Source organism: Chiloscyllium plagiosum, chromosome 2 (genome assembly GCF_004010195.1).
Source record: "Chiloscyllium plagiosum isolate BGI_BamShark_2017 chromosome 2, ASM401019v2, whole genome shotgun sequence".
Classification (NCBI taxonomy): Eukaryota; Metazoa; Chordata; class Chondrichthyes; order Orectolobiformes; family Hemiscylliidae; genus Chiloscyllium; species Chiloscyllium plagiosum.
In genome coordinates, this window is record NC_057711.1 from 127,954,487 (window position 1) to 127,978,853 (window position 24,367).

General features: G+C 41.2%; 1 protein-coding gene across 2 annotated transcripts in view; it reads right to left on the bottom strand.

The window, feature by feature from the left end:
- LOC122563838 (A disintegrin and metalloproteinase with thrombospondin motifs 19-like) overlaps positions 1 to 24,367 on the bottom strand; it is a 526,911-nt gene that overhangs the window by 93,827 nt on the left and 408,717 nt on the right. For both annotated transcript variants that reach the window (XM_043718038.1, XM_043718033.1), the window contains exon 17: positions 18,620 to 18,773. In XM_043718038.1, coding sequence (XP_043573973.1) covers positions 18,620 to 18,773 — 154 coding nt within the window. The remainder of the gene's footprint in view (positions 1 to 18,619; positions 18,774 to 24,367) is intronic.

Genomic DNA, 24,367 nt, shown 5'->3' on the forward strand with positions numbered 1-24,367 from the left:
ATCGCATTACCAACGTCCCTCCCCCAAGTCCCTCCTCCCTACCTTTTATCTTAGCCTGCTGGACACACTTTCCCCATTCCTGAAGAAGGGCTCATGCCCGAAACGTCGATTCTCCTGCTCCTTGGATGCTGCCTGACCTGCTGCGCTTTTCCAGCGACACATTTTCAGGTCATAAGACTTCTAAAAGGATCCTTAAGCAAAGGATATGTTGTTAAAGTAAACAATAAAAGAGCCAGAGCCAAGTGATGAGTTTTGTTTTAACATTGCATCAACAAATATGTGTATTTATATTGTGTCTTTAACATTATAAAACTTGCCAAAATGCTTCACATGAGCATTATGAAACAAAACCATTGAAGGAGGGACAGATTTGGTTTCTCCCAATTCAGATGGAATGGAGTCAGGAAAAAGTATAAATAACTTTAGAATTTTTGACTGTAATTCCCAATTATATCCTTTTGTTCCTTTTGTGTGTCACCTTTGCACATCAGGGAGGTCTCTGTATGAACTCTACAAACACATCTGCCCAGGACCGACGGTCAGTGTGAGGGACACAGGAAATGTAAATTTCTTTTGTCATGTTATAAAGGATTTTGGAAGGCAAAAAAAATTGCACCAGGTGCGACAGTTCATGACTCCAGGGGAACCCTGCTGAGGTGCCTGGAACATTGAAAAAGGCAAATGTTAAGTATGTTAAACACCTTCAAATGTCACTATTAGATGCTGTGTTGTAATGTAGATGTGCTTTTCATGCAATGATAGGGCTCTGTCCTGCAATATGAAGTTGGCTCTTACATTGACCACCTTTGCATACGTGTTTAGGTGTATTACAGTAATTTTGCAATCGGAAAAAGTGAAAATACGTTCAAAACTATAGAGAAGGTGCTGGTAAATTCTCCCGCCATGTTTCGGACTGAGGCTAAATCTCTGGAAACTTTAGTTTTTAAATAAAATGTACCTGTTGAACGTAATGGCTTAGATCACAGCTTAGAAAGCTTGGCTTAGAAAGGCTAGGCGCTGGGAATTTGTTTCCGTTAGGCGGGGATATAGGGCACAGCCTTAGAATTAAAGGGGGTCAAATTAAAATGGAAATGAGGAGACATTTCTTCAGCCAGAGAGTGGTGGGCCTGTGGAATTCATTGCCACGGAGCGCAGTGGAGGTCGGGACATTAAATGTCACCAAGGCAGAGATTGATACATTCTTAATCTCACAAGGAATTAAGGGCTACGGGGAGAATGCGGGGTAAGTGGCGTTGAAATATCTATCAGCCATGATTGAATGGCGGAGCGGACTCGATGGGCCAAATGGCCTTACTGCCACTCCTGTGTCTTATGGTCTTATGGTCTTAAAAACCAAAATCCAAGCACCTACTACACTTTACCAAACTGCTTTGAAACTTGATTTTATTTATTGTCACAAAGAAAATAAAGAACATAGAATAAAAAGGCAGAAGAATAAAGAAATAAAGAGGTGTTCAACGCCACAGTCCCTCTTGTCAAGTGCTCTGCCATGGACCACGGGCCTTGTGGCCCCTTAGCCGCTGCAGCAGGAACAAAAGTCGCCACTCTTCAGCACAATCTTGCTTCTACCAATGCCCTCGCCACTAGGATCCTTCACTGGAACTCACCACACGACTGCTGCCGATACTGAAGGGTCTTGTACTTGCATCTATTACTGTCTCCATGAATTTGTGCTGGACGCAGATGCCACCAGGACCCCAAACCTATCTCTGCCATAGCAGCCCTGAGTCAGCGTTAGGACCACCTCGACAATGCAGAAGCTGCTGGGAACCCAGTCTCGCCTCTGATGCTGCATGAGTTTACAGTTGGCCCACTCTGCTTTCACCGAGACTGAGCTCTTCAACAAGTGGTAAGGAAAATAAAAGAGAATAAAAGAAAAAGAGAACAGAGAAAAAATGGAAAAAGAAATGTAAAGCAGAAGGAGTGGGCTAGCCCTGGGCTCAGATTCCTGATGAAGGGCTTATGCCCGAAATGTCGATGCTCCTGCTCCTTGGATGTTGCCTGACCTGCTGTGCTTTTCCAGCACCACATTCTCAACTCAGAAGCCCTACTGTACTGCCATCATAGTGAAAAGGGAATAAACACTATTTGCAGCCTCATTATGAAGGGTCTTTGAAAATAACAGCTCCATAAGATAGTGAGTTTACTTGGAACCTTCATGTCAAAGATATCTCTTAGTCCACCCATAATGAATCATGGGCAAGTAGCTAGGAACCATACATGGAGGGGCGGGGGTGGCCGAATGGAGTGTGATGGTGGGGGAGCATTTAGAAATGTATGGTCATGTTCACAGGAAGGAGCATGGGAGTCTGAAGGAGCATGAAAAGGGTCTGTGAGAATGTGAGGGCTACAGGGAGTAAGGGCTATTTTTGGAAGTTGAGCTGATATTGCAGAAAACCTAAATGGGCCTTCAAACCAGTCCACTTCATGCCTGCATCCTCCCAACAATGTGCAAAGAATTGGAAAAGTTGAGCCCCAGCCCACAGGTGAAAGTATTATGGTACCGACCGTACGGGCACTGATGTCAGGCTTCAGTTTCCAAACTCAGGAAATGGCCCAACTTATACTTCCCGAGCCCAACATGAAAATCCAGCCCATTAGTTCAGATGACTGAAAACATGACCAAAGAGGAAAGTTTGAAGAAGCAGGTTAAAGGACGAAAATGAGGTCCATCCAGACAGTGTGACATGTCGGGAGGGGCACTTTCAAAGCCTATGGCACAGGTAACTGAGGGCACAGCCACAATCTATTCAACAATGTTATTGGGGAATGCACACAAGGACAGACTTAGAGGAATGCAGATAATTCCAAAGATTGGGGAGCTGAAAGAGATTTCAGAGATATAGAGAGGCAAGGCCACGGAGGAATTTCAAAAAAAAAACAAGGATGAGTATTTTAAAAGCAAAATATTGTTTGACCAGGAGCCAATGTATGTCAGAAAAACGGGGTCAATAGAAAAGGAGGAAATTGCTGTGATTTAAGATAGGGGCAGCAGAGTTTTGGACAATGTCAAGGAAGGGAAGGTATGGAAGAATCACAATAGTTGAGTCTAGAAACAATGAAAGCATGAATGAGAGTTGGAGCAGCAAATGAGCTGAAATTGAACCATGTTAAGGAAATGGGAATAGGAGCTCTTAGTGATCTATGTATGAGGCTTGGAAACTCAAATTTGGATGAAATGTGACACCATGGCTATGAACACACGTTGTCAGGGAATAGGGAGGAGTTGACAATTTGGTATCTTAATTCTTTCTCTTTACCTTCTAATTGTTTTGTTTTGACTTGACTTAATTCCTAATGTTTTTGCATTCTATTTCATCCTGTATTTTTTCCTCTCTGCTTGCAGGACAATGTAGCACTGAATAGAAGGGAGCTTAGTTGTGTCGAAGGAGTATCCCACTATTTTAGGTCTTTGAGTCCCTTTACAGAAGCCAGACATATTTACTGGAATCACTTGTTGCTGTCCAAAGTATCTACAAGTTCTGGCTATGACTGGGGCCATTCACTAGATGAACTTATGCAGTTGTGCAGGAGGTATATTGGCCACACAGTTTACCTGGGACAGATAACAATACAGAAATCGACAGTAAGGTTCAGTAGCAAAGGACCAAAGCACAATAGGTGTATTCCTCCTGAAAACTTATACAAGGTCTTGGGTTAAAATCTCCAGTATGTGATCTTCATAACCACAATAAACAAAATGAATAGAATGTGTCATGACACAGGATTTACGTAGAACATGGAACATAGAATATAGAAAAGTACAGCACAGAACAGGCCCTTAGGCCCACGATGTTGTGCTGAGGGTTACTCCTAATGTAAAACAAAATAACTTAACCTACGCACCCTCAACTCACTGCTGTCCATGTGCATGTCCAGCAGTCGCTAAAATGTCCCTAATGACTCTGCTTCCTCCACCACCGCTGGCAACGCATTCCATGCATTCACAACTCTCTGCGTAAAGAACCTTCCTCTGACATCCCCTCTATAGCTTTCTCCTAATATCTTAAAACGATGACCCCTCGTGTTAGTCAATCCTGCCGCAGGGAAAAGTCTCTGGCTATTGACTCTATCTGTTCCTCTCATTCTCATTTCTGCCCACCAGTCTGTCCTGTATATGTAAGATATATCTTACTGAACAAGCTGAGGGAAGTCACCAAAGTGTGGTGTTTACTGCAGTGTGGACACGCTGGATCATCCATGAGTGCGTTTGTCAGTTAAAAGTTATTCTACCATGTAAGGATCATGTCCTGTTATTTTCGTACTTGTAAAATTGTGCATTGAAATGAGAAATAACTTTCTGTCAACCTGGTTCTGAAACCAGACAAATTGGGGAATATTGTGTACTTATTTAAAATCTTTAACTTTTGTGACATTCCCAGGAATAGCAGGGCTAGATTTCCAGCACGCCTCGTGACATCCATTAAAGTGGGTGATGTAGGACAGACAGTCCCCAGATTGGAAAATGGTTCCATTCTTGAGACCATTTGCAAGTCAATTTGCACACAAGTTGGAACACCATGCAGGACAGTGGAAAGCAGCTATTTGTGAGTACAGGAAATGTTTGTATGTCAGGTCGTTAAAATTATACCCTGGTATGGGATCGCATTCGTAAGTTCGATGTTCATAAATCAGGCACCCCCTGCGCTGTCAATAAAGCTATTTAAGTAGCCTATGAAAGACACAATCAAAATAATTGCTACAATCATTAATGTGAGAATTACTAACATAGAAGAGATTCAGGCAACCTGACTTTTCCAAGATTTGGCAGTTTGGAGGCCACGTATTGTCAGCTTGGTTCATTTATAGAACACTTGCATCTGTGGCAGGCAGTTGTGGCTTCAAGCCTCAGCATAGTTTGATGGCATAATCTTAACTGACACTTCTGTTGAAGAATTGCTGCCCTGCAACACTATTATTGCAGGTGTAGGATTTTGTATGAGATGTTAACTGGGGCCTTGTCTGTTTTTTCAGGTGGAGCTATAAGATCCCATGATAAAATTTGAAAAGGAGGAGTTCCTCCAATGTTCTGCCAACAATTATCCCTCAGCTATCACCTCCCAAATTTTATTTGAGAAATTATTTACTTTTCTGACCTTTGATGTTTCAATGAAATGCCTGAATCAATGATAGAGACAGAATGTCTGTCCTGAACTGTTATCTTGGCATAAGGGTGGAATTAAAACTGGTCTTCATTATTCCCTTGTTCATTCAGTTCGAATTTTTTTGGACAATGATAACCATAACTTTCTTCCTTCAAAATCTAAATGCATATTGGTAACTGCATAATAAATTCTTGGAAATGGTAGGACTCTGCATCTAGATGTATATTTAACAACTGCTGATGCCTTTCTGCTTTTTCAGAGTTTATTGTTTTAACACACTCAGTCCTCAGCAGGTCTTTAGTAGAAACAGAAAAGCATAAGCTGGCATGATATGCAGAGGATCAAGACAATTAGACACCTCTGCCAGGCAACAGAGAGGGTTCTAGCACTTTAAACAGAGTGGTACATTGAATAGGACAGTTTGAATCTTGTCATCAATATTGGTAATTCTCAAAACAATGTCTTTCCGTTGTACTGAATCCCTCAATGAAAAATCCATTCATGGAGATGTAGAACTACTTATTCCTCAGGCGACTGACTGTGTGGAGTTTGCACGTTCTCCCCGTGTCTGCGTGGGTTTCCTCCGGGTGCTCCGGTTTCCTCCCATAGTCCAAAGATGTGCAGGTTAGGTGAATTGGCCATGCTAAATTGCCCGTAGTGTTAGGTAAGGGGTAAATGTAGGGGTATGGGTGGGTTGCGCTTCGGTGTGGACTTGTTGGGCCGAAGGGCCTGTTTCCACACTGTAATGTAATGTAATCTAAGCTAATCAAATCATTGAGCATGGAATGAGGAATAGCAGTTAAATTTGGTTAGCAGCACTACATCAGGTTTATTGACATTTCCAGATACTAATGAAGGAGGCAAGGAAGAAATAAAGGTAACTAATGACTTTATTATCAGGGAATAGCTAAGTAGTAACAAGTTTCATTCTTCCAAAGAGAAAAATGCACCTGGAAAAATGGCCTTTTCTCTGGAGAATTAAGATGAGATTTCTTGGCTGTTTTGAATGTTCTTGGGAATTAATAACAGCAGTGGTCACGTACCTTGTCTGTTCTCACGTTTATCTGCTGTTGCAATGATTGTCAGACAATAAAGCAGTACACTGCTCATGACTGCCCCCTCAGACATTTTTCAGATGCTTATTATAAGTATAGGACTGGCTGAATCTCTTTTGATACTGAGTTGATGGATGTCTCAGTTCGTAGTAGTGGGTGATGGTGTTTATTATGTGAGAACAATCACACCACTCGACATGCAACTGTTTTGGCTGTACATAAAAAGCCAGTCAGCAGCAAAGTCATTTGGCACAATAGATGGAGTTCATTACCCAAAGAATTACAGACAGTTAGCACAGCTGTATAACTTTGATTGTTAGTCTCCATTACCAGTCCATTGCCGAAGATTCTGCTATCATCACTATGGCCAGTTTATCTGTGTGAACTTCTGTTTTATCGTGTCTATATTAACACACTATTCACCATCACCTTGTCAAGGGCAACCAGAGACAGGCAATAAATGCTGGCCAGCCAGTGATGCCCATATCCCATGATTGATAAAAAGAACATAACTGCTTTTGTTTGCTTAGTTTTTAAACGTATTTCTGTAGCATATGGGCACATCACGTCAAATTGCATTTTTAATGGCCATGCTTGCATAACACTATAATCTTTCAATACTGCTTTCCCAATTTCCATTCTATAAATCCAGATTTTCGACAGCTTAAATTCAATTGCTCTTCAGTCGACTACTCTAAATTTTCCACTTAAAAAAAAAGATGTGTTTTTTAATACAATTAATCTAAGCTCATTCATTACATTCCAGGCAGAAATCATGTTCAACTAACACTGTCTGCTATTTTAACCAATCCTGTGCAGTCACTACTATTTTCGCTGTTCACTGGCTGCTGCATCAGCAAGAGGCTCAATATTGTAAGTAGCTACTGCAAACCTAAGGAACAGGAGTAGGTTTGGATATTCAACCCTTTGAGCCTGCCTATTATTCAATAAGAATTGGTCTGATTGTGACCATAGTTCTACTTCCATGTCTGATCCTGATAATCCTCAATTCTCTTGTAGATTAAAAATCTGTATAATTCAACTTTAAGTATATTCAATGACTCAGCCTCAACTGCTCTCTCGGGTAGAGAATTCTGAAGATTTATAATCCTCAGGGAATAAATTCCTCCTCACCTCCATGTTAAATGACAGATCTCTTATTCTGAAATGGTGCCCTGTTGCTTACAACTTTTAAGGGAAGGTAGTGGGAGTTTTTTTTTGAAAAATTAATTTAGATTGATAGTTTGCAGGGACATGTGAAAATGTGAACATTAAAGTTTTCAGGAAATGCATTGGAGGCCCTTGTACAACAGCTGCAGAGAAGGAGAGACATCCTGTGTCAGTATGAGTTGGGGTAGAGGTGGGGTTCTGTAGGTAAACCTCGAGTCAAATGATCAGGATGCAGTGGGGAGAAGTAGCAGTGCTTGCCATAATAAGTATTCATCCAAGGTCATGGATGCAGTGCAAGGTACAGTTTAATGATTTGACAAGTTTCCAAAGTTAATGAATAAAATGATTTGTGCCATTTTGACACAGAGATAAGCTAACAACTACATATTTGTGCCAAGACTGAGATGACTGAGTCTATCTCTTTAACATTGACAATATCTGAGTCTTTGTTCATTCACTACTGAAACCTTCATCTCTGCCTTTACCATCTCTATAACTGCCTATTCTAATGCAGTACTGGCTGGCTTCCAACATTTTATCCTCCTAAACCTGAGGTCATTCGAAACACTGCAACCTGCATCCTTTGCTGCACCTAGTCCCATTCATCAGAACCTCTGTGTTTGCTAAACTGCATCAGTTCACAGTTAAATTAGAGATTTGATTTTATAGTTTTTGTTGCAAGTTAAGTTTTGCTTCATACAAGTGCTGGCTATGACCACTTCCAGAAGGTGAGAATATAATCGTTGCTTTGTGATATGCATTTGCAGGCATCACCATCATTGAATTTCAACAGGGATTACCATTGACCCAAAAAGAACTGGTACAGCCACAGAAACACTATGGCTAGGAGAGAAGGTAAGAGGCTCAGAATTCTGCATGGTGTAATTCACTTCTTATCTCCCCAGTGCTTGTCCACCATCTACAAGGCACAAGTCAGGAGTTTGATGGAATACTCCTTATTCACCTGGGTGAGTGCAGCTCCAACAACACTGAAGGAACATCAAGGTCAAAGCAGCCTTTTGATTGGTACCGTATCCACTACCTTCAATATTCACTCCCTTCACCACCAACGCACCATGGCTACAGTGTGTACTATTTACGAATTGCACTGTAACAGCGCAACTGCACCTTCCAAACTCGGGACTTCTACCATTGAGAAAGTTACCAGATACAGAGGAACAACACTACCTGCAAGTTCCTCTCCAAGCTACACACTATACTAACTTGGAAATTTATCATTGTTCCTTCAGTGTTGCTGGATAAATATTGCAACTCCTTTCCATAACACTGTGGGTGTATCTACATCACTTGGACTGCAGAGGTACAAGATGGCAATTCACGATCCCTGAAGGCAATTAGTGATGCCTACATCCCATCAATGAATAAAAAACGCATTCTGATTTATTAAACTGAAATACACCATTCAGACAAATTTAAAGCTTTATTTTCTCGGTTTCTTTTATTCAGTTGTGGGATGTGGGTGTCCATGTGCAGTCGGTCGACCCACAATGCCATTAGGGAGGGAATTCCAGGAACTTGACCCAGCGACACTGAAGGAATGGCGATACATTTCCAAGTCAGGATGGTGTGTGGCTGGGAGGGGTATACTTATTTAAGTCAGGAGGGTGTGTGGCTGGGAGGGGTATACTTATTTAAGTCAGGATGGTGTGTGGTTGGGAGGGGTATACTTATTTAAATGTATCAAAAACTAATTAATTTCTAATAATTTCTCAATTCATCTTTTAAAAAAAAACACATTCATAATAATTGTAATGAGAATCTAAATTGTCAGTTGGCTGTGCAGTGATATTGAAAACAGCTTCCACTTTTGTTCTGCAGACTACCAAGTTAGCAACCAGAGTAATTAAAATCAAAACAGACACCGATTCATTTTTTTCACTATTGTTCATGTGTGTAACTCCTACCCACAGGAGCAGTTGTGGGTGACTGAAACAATTATTATAAAAATAAAAGTGAGGAGACGGATTGTTTAGATGGCTTACGTTGTGCAGGAAAAGGACCCCATTATTTTTTAATGGGATTGTACACAGTTTAGATCAAAACAAATGGAGATTTTTCATTGATGATCATATGAACTATAAGCTAGTGGTCTACATAAGGTCTGAACACAAATCTGGTCCACTAGTAATATTGAACCAGTATTCTGAAATACACAGATTTGTAATACATTGACTGATTGATGTTAACTCTGCTTCACAGAGACAATTTCTTCATTAATTTGGAATGACTGCACACTAGCTGTCTATACATGCTGCATGTTCTCAGCACAGTTTGTACCTTGTACCCTTTTATTTAGTCCAATGTTTCAGCTGTGGTTTTGTATCATGGGAAACCACTGACACCACACTACAATTATTCCAGGCCTGATCTCTACTCAGAGAACATTCATTCCTTCAATACTTAAAGAGAGATGTTATAGCTTAGTTTACTAACATTCAGTTTGCTGAACCCACGTAAGAATGGCCATTGGTAGATGGGCAGGTTGAAGTGACTGGATATCATTTCCTTCCTTCCTTTACTACTTTTTCTTGCTAGAAATAGTTTCAAATGAAGAATTTACCAGACAGGAAAAGACAGGCATGAATCTGTGTCATAGCACTCTTAGCTCTCCACTTCAGGGAAACAAGTGGTTTGGCACTGCTCTATTCTTAAAGAAAGGCACTACTTTTCAAATTTCGAATACCAAGCACCTCTTAACTACTTAAAATATCAGTAAAGGACTTGACTCAGTAACAAAATATTGAAAATAAATTGTTATATGTGTTTATACAGACGTTTGTGGCAGGTTTAAGACAGGTGGGTAAGAATAGATTGCGATTATTGACAATAAGACTGTAAGACAGGAGCAGAAATTAGGCCATTCAATCCATTGAGTCTGCTCCACGATTCAATCGTGACTGATATGTTTCTCAACCCTATTCTCCTGCCTTCTGCCCTATGGAGGAAACAAAACTAGTACGGGGGTCAGAGCTCAGGTTGGAGTTAAATAGACTGGGAACACACAGCATCAACCTGGGTCAGTGATCAATGAGAAGTGGCAAGAGGGAACTTGACAGCATGGAACCCGAGTGCATTGAGGATTTCCAATAGTGAAGCAAATGGATAGTGGATGCACAGGCCAGAGTTTGAAGAAGAAGACTACAGCTCCAGAACAGGTTCAAGTGATAGGAGCAAAAACAGAAATTCTAGCAAAACTCAAGAGGTCTGGCAGCACTTGGGGCAGAAAGCAGAGTTAACATTTCGAGTCCAGTGACTCTTCATCAGAACTTCATCAGAGAAGAGATTTAAACACAAGGAACAGAATGTGACACTTAATTGCCAGCTATCTGGTTGAGTTGAATACAATGTTGAAATTATGAGATTTTAGAACTAATAATGAGGCTGTGCCAGGTGTAGGAGTCCTTGTCCAATGTATCTAGACCATAATCCTATTTCTTTGAAAATTTACAGGACAAGAACCTATGCTTAATTTGATGAACCTTAATTCTTCAGAAACATAATTTGAAAATAGTTCATTTACCTGGAAAAGAAAATTTCAAGATTTCTGCTTTGTTGAAAGTACACATGCAAGAGTCTCTGTGATAGGTAAAAACAATTGCTATGTAACTCAGTGAGCAATTCATTTTAACACATAGTTAGTATAAGACCATAAGACCATGGTGGCACAGTGGTTAGCACTGCTGCCTCACAGCTCCAGAGACCTGGGTTCAATTCCCGCCTCAGGCGACTGACTGTGTGGAGTTTGCACATTCTCCCCGTGTCTGCGTGGGTTTCCTCCGGGTGCTCTGGTTTCCTCCCACAGTCCAAGGATGTGCAGGTCAGGTGAATTGGCCATGCTAAATTGCCCGTAGTGTTAGGTAAGGGGTAAATGTAGGGGTATGGGTGTGTTGCGCTTCGGCGGGGCGGTGTGGACTTGTTGGGCCGAAGGGCCTGTTTCCACACTGTAAGTAATCTAATCTAATCTAATCTAATCAAAGGACATAGGAGGAGAAATTAGGCCATTCAGACAATCAAGTCTGCTCTGCCATTCAATTATGGCTGATAAGTTTCTCAATCCCATTCTCCTGCTTTCTCCCTGTAACTCTTGATCCCCTTGATACTCAAGAACCTATCTATCTCAGTCTTAAACATACTCAATGACCTGGCCTCCACAGCCTTCTTTGATAATGAATTCCATTGATTCACCATTCTCTGGTTGAAGACGTTTTTCCTTATCTCTGTTCCAAAAGGTCTTCCCTTCACTCTAAAGCTGTGCCCTCATGTCTTAGGCTCTCCTACCAATGGAACATCTTCCTAACATCCATTTTGTCCAGGCCATCCAGTATTCTATGTTGCAGACTTAATGGCAAAATGTAAACTTAGACTGTATGAGTAATTGTTAAGTTAGCTGCTGCAAGCTTGGATTTCTTGGTTTAGTTAATAACTGGTGGGTTTTCTGTGTGTCCAAAATTAATAATTAACTTGTACGTATTTCTTTTATCAGGGTGATTTTATTTAAAAACAGCTTTTGAAGCTGTGGAGTGGATGAGCTTTGTATACTAATGGTCTTTTGTTTAGATTTGTTTTAATAATGGGGCCTCAAAGGTCTGTAGAGAATTCTAGAATCTATTTTTTTTAAGCTTCTGGGGTGCCATTGGCTGAGTGAGAGAAAACTTTGTTTCATTTTTAATCCTGTGAAGACCTTGGAACAGGACGCTCCTGATAAGAGAAGGACAGTGACAGTCAGTTTGTTAGAATTTGTGCTGGTTCCAGATTAGATAAAACCCAGAAGCAGTTATTTAAACTAACTGTAGTGAAGCCTAAGTGAATGATAGCTCCAGGAAGAAGCTATCACAGTTTGAATTGGAAAACTGAAGTCCCAAGTGATTTAAACTGCCAAAGGTTTGTTTAGATACAGGGAAACTGGTGTGAGAGTTACTTTGGGTACTGAGTTACATAGCAATTGATTTTACCTATCATGGAGACTCTTGCATGTGTACTTTCAACAAAGCAGAAGTGATGACATTTTCTTTTCCAGGTAAATGAACTACACCAGGACTGGTTTGAGCACTACACAAAAGCTTCTTTTCAAATTATAAAGCAGTGTTTTGAGATTAACGGAATTATACTTCTATTGTGTGTTTAAAATCATTGAATTTGTATTATAAATAGATAGTTTAGATTATTCTTTTTTGTCCTTTTTGTGATAATTTAATAACTGAGCTCTTGCTCAGTTTTGCTCTTACCAGCAGCACAATTGTTCACTACTGCTGTCATCTACTGGTACTCCTGCAGCCAGTGCCACATTTAAATCCCAGCTGCCAATCAAATACTGCCAGCCAGGAAGAGCCTCTATCAGCATCACCACTGCAGGCCTCGTTCATCTCACTCAATCCCTGTCCTTTTCTCATTCCAGGGGAAAATGACCCACAATATGGCAGAAAGATGGATAGCGGAGTGCCCAACACAAATCAGATTACCCACTACGGGGAGAACATCCTTGCCTTAGTGAGTGAGGACTGTAACCACTCACATAGTAATGCTAAGAAACCAAGAAAGATTCATTGTCAAATGCTGCACTGCTCTCCTATTGCCACCAATGTGAATTTATTCTTAACACTATCATACTTCCAGTCCTAGTTCACTCATTGCCTTGCTTGTCTTCTGTAGCCAGAAGGGACATCCACACAGCCTTCACCTTCTGGACATCACTTTCCCCTCCACCTCTGAGGAACAAGTCATGCATTCCTCAGAGAAAGCACCTGTTAGACAGTCTCTTCCATCTCTCTCTAGCTCAGGTACTGACACCTCAATGAAACTAGAGTCAGGTAACCACCCTTTCGTGTTGGGATCTGGTAGTCTAGTTTCTCTGTGTCACTTGGGAAAATAGCAATGTGGATATAAATGATGTAGGATTAGGTGATGTTAATTCATGCAAATAGGTCCCTCACTGCTTAAGGCTCTCCTCTAGGGTGTCAAATCCTTAACAGAAGATCAGACGTTTCTTTCTTGACACCCAGAAGCAACTCTTCCACTCTCAGTGTAGTTCCCGACTGTTGCTGACATTCAGAGGTTGGGAAAATTCTATCTTTGTCTTTCTCTTTAAGCAGGCATTGAAATACACCTTGTAGCTGCTTTTCCAATCAGAGCTGTTGGTGAATTTCACCCTGGCTAGTGAGGTATTAAATACTTTCACCAGGGCCCCAGCAATCTCCTCCCTGCCAATTCTATTTGCTATTCTGTCTAATTTACCAGCTGATCAATATGAGACTGTCGCCTGAGACCATCCTCCTCACTATCAGCCACATAACCAATTTTTGGTTCATCTCCAAACTTACTAATTGTACCTTCGACATTCACATCCAAGTTGTTAATGTAAATAACAACCAACAAGGATCCCAATACCAAACCCTTTGGTAGACTGCTGGGCACAGCTTCCACTTACAAAAACAACCCTCTACCATCACCTTTTGCCTCCTATTTGGAAGACAATTTTGCATCTTGTTTGCCAACTTGCCTTGGGTCCCATGGGCTCTTTCCTTTTGGACCAGCCTGCTATATCGGACCTTGTCAAAGGCCTTACTGAAGTCCACATAAACTACATCAACTGCTCTTCCGTCATCAATATATTTAATCACCTTTCAACAACCTCAATTAATTAGTCAGATAGGATCTTCTTTGAACAAATTTGTGCTGACTATCTCTAATCAATGACTTTCCACATATTGATTAACCCTGCCTGTCAGAATTTTTTATAAATAATTTCCCTGCCACTGACATCAGACTAACTGGTCTGTAATTACCTGGCCTATACCTGTCGCCCTTCTTGAATAAAGGAACCACATTATCTATCCTCCAGTCATCTGGCACTGCATCGGTGGCCAGCGAGGTGGTAAATATCTCCACTGAGGTCACAGAATCTCCTCCCTTGCCTCCCAGAGCAGCCCGAGATACATCCCATCAGGCCCTCAGGATTTATGTAGCTATATGCTCATTAAAACCTCAGTATTAATCTTAACATATTCTATAACGTCACCATCCCAACTAAACTCCCCAGCTTCAATGTCTTTCTCCTCTGTGGATATAGATCCGAAACATTCATTTGAGACCTCACTCACATCACCGGTTCCACATACAGGTTGCTAACAGGTCCCACCCTGTCCTTGGTAATCTTCTGACTCTTACAAAAAGCCTTAGGGCTTTTCTTTTGCTTTTCCATCAGCCAAAGACATTGCGTGGCCTCTCTTCATCCTTCTAATTTTCCTTTTAAAGAACCTCTTAGACTCTCTAAAGGACCTATCCTGTTTTAATGCTCTGTACCTGACATATGCTTCCTTTATTTTCTTTATCATATTCTCCAGATCCTTGACATCCAGGGTTCCCTTGACCTGGTGCCTTTGCTGTTCACTTTTAGAGGAACACACTGACCCTGAATTCACACTATACTACTATTTAACAACTCTCACTTTCCAAATGTAGACTTACCTGCAAGAAGCTGCTCCCAGTCAATGTTTGCCAGATCCTGTCTAATGATATTGAAAGTGGCCTTCTCCCAATTTCAATATTTAATTTCTGTATTATCCTTTATCCCTTTCCATAATGACTTGAAATTTACAGAGTTATTGTCACTGTCCCCAAAATGTTCACCCACTGACACTACACTATTTGTCCTGCTTCATTCTCCAGGATTAGATCTAGCGCTGCCCCCCTCTCTAATCTGACTATCTACGTATTGCACAGAAAGCTTTCCTGGATGCAATTTAAAAATTCCACCCCATGCAATCCTTTCATAGTAAGGCGATCCCAGTTAAAGTTCCAAAATTTGAAGTCCCTACAACCATAACTATGTTTCAGACACACCTCTTTGTGATTTGCCTTCATATCTTTTTCTCTATCTGCCTCTGACTGTTGGAAGGGCTGTAGTATAATTCCAGAAAGGTAATCACTGCTTTCTATTTCTAAGCTCTACTGCAATGGCCTCTTTTGAAGACCCTTCTAGGGCATCTCCCTCATTATTGCAGTGATAGTCGCCTTTATTAATAACCTCTCTTAATCCCATTCCCCACCCCCATCACGTCTGAAACTTCCAAATCCTGGATTGTTGAGCTTCCATTCCAGTCCTGTGTTCTCTTCGACCATGTCTCTTCAACTAGTGGTTGCAACAACATCATACCCCTTGTGCTGATCAGTGCTCTAAGTCAGGCTCCTTGCATAAAGTAGATGTAATTTAGCTTTCCAGTTCTCCCATGTACCTTTTCATACCCATGGCTTCTCCACCTACTGGACTGTCCTAGCATTCCTTCTAATCTGATTGGACATTGCTCCCAAATTTAAATCTACTCTGTGTCACATCCCCTTCCAAATTAGTTCAAAACCTTCCAAATAGCACAAACAAACCTCTCAGGAAGGATATTTGACCCATCCTGTTCAGAGGCAACCTCGTATAGGTTCCTCAGAAACTGTTCCAATGATCCAAAAATCTAAAGCTCTTCCTCCTACACTATGCCATTAGCCATATGTTCATCTGATCTATCTTCCTATTCCTATACACAGTAACATGTAGCACTAAAGTAATTGAAGTTTACAACCCCAGTCGACTTCCTCTTTAACTTACTATCTAACTCTAAACTCTTGCTGCAGGACCTCATTTCATTTTTTACCTGTATTGTTGGTCCTGACATGGACCACATCTGCTGGCTGTTCACCCTCCCCCTTCAAATGCTCTGCGGCCACTCTGAGACATCTTTGACTCTGACACCAGGGAGGCAACATACCATTTGAGAGTCTTGTTTGCTGCCTCAAAATTCCTTCTTAGTTCTCCTTACAATCGAGTCCCCTGTTACTGGGAAATCATGCTTGACTAATCTTCTGGAATTTTTTGAGGATGTAACTCTGAAGATGGGCGAGGGAGATCCAGTAGATGTAGTGTACCTGGACTTTCAGAAAGCTTTTGATAAAGTCTCACATAGGAGGTTAGTGAGCAAAATTAGGGCGCATGGTATTGGGGGCAAAGTACTAACTTGGATTGAAAGTTAGTTGGCTGACTATTCCCTTGAAGCCTTGTCCTTGCTGACCTACACTGGCTCCTGGTTAGGTATTGCCTTGGTTTTAAAATTCTCAGCCTTGTTTTTAAATCCATGCATTGCCTCAGCCCTCCCTGTCTCCTCCCGGTCCCCTCCAGGCACACAAGCCTCTATACACTTCTAGGCTCCTCAGCATTTCTGATGTGAAATACTCCACCATTGTTGGCCAAGCTTTCAGCTGCCGTCATCCTAAACTCTATTCGCTCCCTGCATCCCTCTGCCCCTCAATCATGTTTTTCTTCTTTAGCATGCTGTTTAAAACCTAGCTTACACTGAAAGACTGGAGCGACTGGGCTTGTATATCCTTGAGTTTAGAAGACGGAGCGGGGATCTGATTGAGACGTATAAGATTATTAAAGGTTTGGACACTCTGGAGGCAGGAAACATGTTTCCGCTGATGGGCGAGTGCTGAACCAGAGGACACAGCTTAAAAATACGGGGTAGATCATTTAGGACAGAGATGAGGAGAAACTTCTTCACCCAGAGAGTGGTGGCTGTGTGGGATGCTCTGCCCCAGAGGGCAGTGGAGGTTCAGTCTCTGGATTCGTTTAAGAAAGAGTTGGATAGAGCTCTCAACGATTGTGGAATCAAGGGTTATGGAGATAAGGCAGGAACAGGATACTGATTAGGAATGATCAGCCATGATCATATTGAATGGTGGTGCAGGCTCGAAGGGCAGAATGGCCTACTCCTGCACCTATTGTCTATTGTCTACTGAAAGTCTCCCAGCTCCCTGCCCCTTCCTGCTGTGCAGCAGAGCCATGTACTTGGCTGTTGTTGCTTTCCCCTAAGAGGCCATTCCACCCACAATAGTATCCATACCGGTATAGCTGTTTGAGAGGGGAATGGCCACAGGGGACACTTGCACTGCCTGCTCACATATACTAGTCTTCCTGGTGGTCACTCAACTCTTCTCTGTGCAGCCCTTACATGATGTAACCAACTCACTAAATGTGCTACCCATGACATTCTCAGTGAGTCCATCCACAGGTACAGGAACTCCATGCGGTAAATTAGGAGGTGCAGCTGAACGCACTTCCTGTCCCTGATTTCCCACATACTGCAGGAGGAGCATTCCATGGAACTGAGTTCTCCTGCCATTGTAATTCTTACTATGAACAGTAAACTAGCAACCAATTACTCAGCTTTACCCAGTACTCACCAAATCAGATTTTTCTCTCTCTCTCTGTTCCTCACAAACTACAAATATGGTCTTGGTATGGGATTCTTCTGCAATTTTGAAAGTTGTGAGAAGAATCAAAATAAATTCATGAACTTCTAATTTAATAGTGAGGTCTGATTTTCTTTCACATCCTAGAATGCACAATCATCTTAAGCATCAATTCATTAATTCTGTCCTGATAAGGACGTCACAATGAAAGACAATCATTCAAATCATTCCGACTCATGTTTCTGATGTTAGCTGAGTTGTCAGCTTTGTGGCGATTTTGTGCTAAATAGCTGAAGGAATGAATTTCAGTGTTCTTTGTTTGGGTGGCAACCTGAGAGACTGGATTACTTGATCACTGTTGATCCCATCTGATCTTAATCCCATCAATTTCTAAAGCAGACAAATTATTCCTCTCTAATCACTGCCTGGTTGAAGACTCAATTGCTACTAGTGAGCGTGTTAGACTGCGATATGGATGACCAGGAATTAAAGGAGATTTGCATTCATTTGATTTTACAACTGTATTGTTAAAAATATGCCAGAATTCTCAAAAAGGTTGTGAAAATTCATAATTACATTTGACCCTGTAATTGGGTGGGAGGAAACTGAAACAGCGGCAATACATATTCTTATAAATAGTTTATTTTCTCAGCTATTCTTCAGTAATAACTAAGAAGCCAATCTGCGCCCTAGTTATGAACTTACTTAAAGTAACTTGTCAATTAGCAGTAATAGATAAGCTGAAAAGAGAAATGAGAAACTAGAACAGATGAAATGTATTTGTGCATTGCAAATTTGGATCCAGTTAAGTTGGATTTTCTTATTTATATTTTATGTAAGGTTATGTAATTTTTTATTATACATTTAATAATGTTAGTTGATAAGCAGTCTCTAAACCAGGCAGTAAATACTTTTGCATGACTTCATATATGCCTTAAAAAGATGATTTCTGACTAATATTATCTTGCAAGTGTCAATTTCAGAATAACGTGTAAAAAAAGTTTGTTTCCAAACCTCCTCCACACATGGCACCGCAATCTTCCCAACCAGAGTGAGTCCACATAAAGAGAGGAACATTGGCCTTTGCACTATGATTTCCTGGACCTGGCTCGATTGGAATTGTGTATTCATAGTGAATGCCATAATTCTGGTCATTAAAGAGTAGCACCTGCAAATTAAAAACAAAAGTAAAGTTAAATAAATGCCACAGGATAAAATACATTACACTATACATTGGAGTTAATTACATTGTCTATGCACAGTGACCTTTCAGGCAATAAAGCAAATAAATTATACGCTTAATAAATAAATACCAATTTAGGAGGTTGGAAGGTTATGTACTTTTATTTTCCAATTTTCTACCATTTTCTTCTTTTGAAAGTAAAACATTACAATGAAACATTGTTCTAGATGTTCTGGCAACTTTTCATTGCCTCACTGATGGAGCCATTCCTCATGAATAAGCTTAATTAGGGCGCCTCAGCACTGTGGCACAGCAAACATCATAATTCTTTCATCATGATCTGATAGACCTGCATTTCCTATCCTATACCAGTACATTGGCGAATAAATATCATAACATTGAACTTTATTTTATTTATTTAATAACTTACTTACCAGTAGCTCAGTTTGAAACTGAAATACATACAAAACATTGCTCAATGGGAAAAGACCATCTCGCTTGCCTTTTGCAATTCTGGTAGTTGGAACATACAAAGGGAGTGGAACTGTCAATAAACCATAGTGATCAGTCTCCATCTATTAGTCAGGACACCCAGTGTAGTGACTGTAATGAGGTCAGCCAGGTGGATGTCATAGAATATGGGTTCCCTGACTGGGGCTGTTAACCTGGCTGACAGATGTAAACAGGCATGTCAGAGGTTCTGCTCACTCTAGGATGTGGTTCTGATGGAGCTGGATCAGTATCAGGGACTCTCCATGTATAAATAAAGGGTGACTTGGTGATGGGATACCAGCCTCTGTGGAACTTATTTCACCCAGAAATGAGGCAAGGTATACCTCAATGGGCTTTGGATACAATTAATTAAAAATTATGTGTTGCTTCTAAGTACATTCAGTACAAATCTTGTCCCAAATTATCATTTTTTGAAAGGAATTCTCACCAATTTGTATTTGAATGACAATATGATCTGTTTCCATCATCTTTTGAAGGAACCTATGTTACTGAAGGTAATAGGAGTTCAAGTACATATCCAGATGCTTTTAAAATTACTTGAGGGTTTGTGCCTCTATTACCCTTTCAGGCAGCTAGGTTCAGATGTCAACTACCCTTCAGGTGAACAAATCTTTCCTCATATCCCCAATAATCCTTCCACAAGCCACTTGCAATCAGGGGCCCTAAACATTGGTGGCTCTGCTGAGTCCTTCCCATCCACCTTATACTGATATCTCACAAGCTGCACATCTTCATCAAACCTTTCCTTAGCATGCCCTGATCCAAGAATAGCTCCAGTCTAAGCAATGTATCCTCATTGCAGCAATTCTCCAGCATGGGCAGCATCCTGGTGAATCTCCTATGTACCTTCTCTAATGCAATTACATCTTTGCTATAATCAGGTAATCAGAACCCCCATATATTTCTCATGCTGTGGCCTATAATGGTTTACATTGTTCCAGCATTACCTCTCTGCATTCCCTGGTTAATAAAGTTAATAAAAGCTCCACATCCCCTTTCAACCACGTTAGCAACCTCTCATCCAGCCTTCAGGGAGCTGTGTACTGGCTCCAAACTCCATCACTCCCACTGCAACTCTCAGTATTCTCCCAGTCATTGTGAAACCTTTTGATTTGCTTGACCACACCTCACTTCTTTGAGTTCAATTCCATTTGCCCTTCTCTGCCATTTGAGCAGTCTGTTTATACCTTCCTGCCTCATTACCAATTACATGACCCAATTTTAATGTCAAATGGCTTGGTCATACTTCCAATCTTCAGAAAAGATTTACAAGGATGTTGCCAGGGTTGGAGGATTTGAGCTATAGGGAGAGACTGAACAGGCTGGGGCTGTTTTCCCTGGAGCGTCGGAGGCTGAGGGGTGACTTTATTGAGGTTTACAAAATTATGAGGCGCAAAATCTTTTCCCTGGGGTGGGGGAGTCCAGAACTGGAGGGCATAGGTTTAGGGTGAGGGGGGAAAGATATAAAAGGGACCTACGGAGCAATCTTTTCACGCAGAGGATGGTATGTGCATGGAATGAGCTGCCAGAGGAAGTGGTGGAGGCTGGTACAATTGCAACATTTAAGAGGCATTTGGATGGGTATATGAATAGGAAGGGTTTGGAGGGAAATGGGCCGGGTGCTGACAGGTGGAACTAGGTTGGGTTGGGATATCTGGTCGGCATGGACGGGTTGGACCGAAGGGCCTGTTTTCATGCTGTACATCTCTATGACTCTAAATTTCACAACATCCTTCTGATAGTGTGAGAAACAAAGCCCACTGCCAAATAATTTTAGTCCGAGTCAAATTCCGAAGCAGTCTTTATTCATACATTCTTGCAAGAGCGGGTGTCCACAAAGTAGGCACACTGCTGAACAATATCAGTGCATTTTTATACAGTCTCTGAGAGTCTCTCGGTACTTCCCCTTTCACCTCATTGGTTGATTTTGCTAATTTGCGTAGCCTATCACAAGCCCTAGCTTCACTCCGCCTCTGTTTGCTTTCCCCCTTACTCTAATTCTATAGGCCCCCTACCCATGTTTATTTCTTGCCTTATTTGGTTATCTTTATCCTATCCAGTTCCTTGTACGTGACAGTTGCAGTTGCTCTGTGCAGTTGCTAATCTAATCACATCCACATCCCTCTGTGGTCTATTGTTAATGTGCACCTCCCCTCCCTGATAGTTGAGTCAAATGACTTCTGCTGAAGCAACACTGAGTCTTATGACCTCTGAGTATGTGACTTCTGCAGAAGCAACACTTCCACACATTTTCTGCAATAGGAAGGAGACCAGAATTGCACGCAATATTCCAACAATGGCCTAACCAATGTCCTGTACAGCCGCAATATGACCTCCCAACTCCTGTACTTAATACTCTGACCAATAAAGGAAATCATACCAAGCACCTTCTTCACTATCCTATCTACCTGCGACTCTACTTTTCAATGAGCTATGAACATGCACTCCAAGGTCTCTTTGTTCAGCAACACTCTCTCAGACCTTACCATTAAATGTATAAGTCCTGCTAAGATTTCCTTTCCCAAAATGCAGCACCTCACATTTATCTGAATTAATCTCCAATTTCCTGGAAACAGCATTATAAAACATCTGCTGACCATTTCTTATCGCTTGCTGTAGCTGAGGAAGCTTTGCATCCACTTTTTGTACATTACCCTGGATTCTATAGACTTTCTTTCTAAACCAGTCTGCACGTGGGACCTTGTCAAAAGCCTTACTAAAATCTACATAACCAGGCCAACTGCACTATCATCATCAATCCTCTTCGTTACCTCTGAAGGATATTCAATCAAATCTCGCCTGACACAATCTTCCCTAAAAAATACAGGCTGACTTCCTTGATTACACCCAATCTTTTTAGGGACAGTTATTTTCGTCTCTCAGAATTGGTTCCTATAATTTGCCCACTGGAGGTTAGACTGAGAGACTGAATAATTGCATGCCAAACTCTCATTTCATTTTTCAAACAAAAATACAACATTAGTAACCTTGCAATCCTGTATCACCACAGCTACGTCCAGTGAGGATTGGAAATTGTAGTGAGAGCATCCACTATTTCCTCCCAAGCTTCTTTTAACACTCTGGGACACATTTAATCCAGGACAGGTGTTTTAACCACTTTCAGGAAAATAAATCCTCCTAATACTTCTTTCCAATTGTTTATCACATCTGCTCTTTCACACTCCTCTTTTTCATCCACCACTTTGTCTATATTGATTTGGAAATGCCGGTGTTGGACTGGGGTGGACAAAGTTAAAAATCACATAACACCAGGTTATAGTCCAACAGGTTTATTTGGAAGCTCTAGCTTTCAAGGTGCTGCCTCTTCATCAACCACCACCTGATGACGAAGCAGCGCTGTGAAAGCTAGTGCTTCCAATTAAACCTGTTGGACTATAACCTGATGTTATGTGATTTTTAACTTTGTATACATTGGACATCTTTTGTAAAGATAGGCACAAAGTATTCTTTAAGAACCAAATCTAAACCTTTCCAAGACACCTTATGTTTTTGGTCTTTTAAGGGCCCCACTTGCTTTAGCTATCCTTTTACTTTGAGTGTATTGATTAAATATGCTCGGGTTCTCTTTGCTTGTTAATACTTTTCCTTGCCTGCTCTTTGCTTTGCTCATCACTTTTTGATTTCATCCCTGCACTGTCTATACTCCTCTTTATTTTCTGCAGTAATGGGTTCTCCTTGTCTAACATAAGCTTCACTTTTCAGCCTTTTTTAAACTGTTCGTTCCCTGATATCCAAGACGGTTTGGGCTTGGCTGTCCTACTCTTCCTCTTTATGGGGACATGTTTCCTCTCAACCCATAATGTTCCCCATTGAACGCGCAGAACAACACATAACTTTTCCAAGTTGACTTTTGTTAAATCATTTCTCAGCTTTGTAAAATTGGTCCTACAAAAATATTTTTAAAAACTTTAACTCCTATTCTTTCTTTGCCCTATTCCTTGATCATGGTCAAATAAACTGAATTAAGATCATAATCACCAAAATGCTCTCCTACTGGCACTTCCACCTGCCCAATTTTCTTTCCTTAAATTAAGTCCAGAATTGCACCCTACTCTGTTGGACTTGTTACATACTGTTGCGTTATGCCTCAGGGTTAGTACATCTTTAGGAGACATGCTCATGATATTATCATTGCATCATAGCATGCAATGTAAGGTACAAAGATCTCATACTCTGTCCTACCGTAGATCAACTGAAGCTTGACATTTTATTGGAAGCATGCTGTTCTGTTCTAACTTAACATCATAATGTTAGCCCAAGCTCTTTTCTGCCTCATGAATATTATGTTTGTAGAGAATAGTTAGTTACAATACATATCTGTTGAATTATTCAACACCATGTTATTCACTCCCAGTTTCTTATGTTACGTGAAATAATATAAGCATTAGTGCATCAGTGTGGTAAAAGGTCTGCCACCTTGCCTACCCTTAGCATGCCCACACAGAACACAGAAAATCAAGCCTGTCCAAACCATACAAGAAACACCCAAAATGCCTCAGCATTTACTGAACAGACTGACAAGGGAAACCAGACACGACCATAGTCACTTGCAGACCAGGAAATACACTTCCTAAGACAAACTAACACTAAGCTTCCTGGACCCAATCAACATAGCTGTCCCAAAGCCCTAAGGGCAGTCTCGTATCCCAGTGATACCAAAGCCACACAAAGGACAGGCCAGACAGAGAGGCAGAGAAACAATGGAAATACCTCACTGCTTCAACAGGGATATTCTCACCTACCTTCGAAGAGAGCTGAAGTCTCCTGATCCCATCAAGAACTGTTCGATGCTGCCAGGATGTTACATTGTATTGGGAAGAAAGTGAGGTCTGCAGATGCTGGAGATCAGAGCTGGAAATGTGTTGCTGGAAAAGCGCAGCAGGTCAGGCAGCATCCAGGGAACAGGAGAATCGACGTTTCGGGCATAAGCCCTTCTTCAGGAATGGGGAAAGTTTGTCCAGCAGGCTAGGGCTTATGCCCGAAACGTCGATTCTCCTGTTCCCTGGATGCTGCCTGACCTGCTGCGCTTTTCCAGCAACACATTT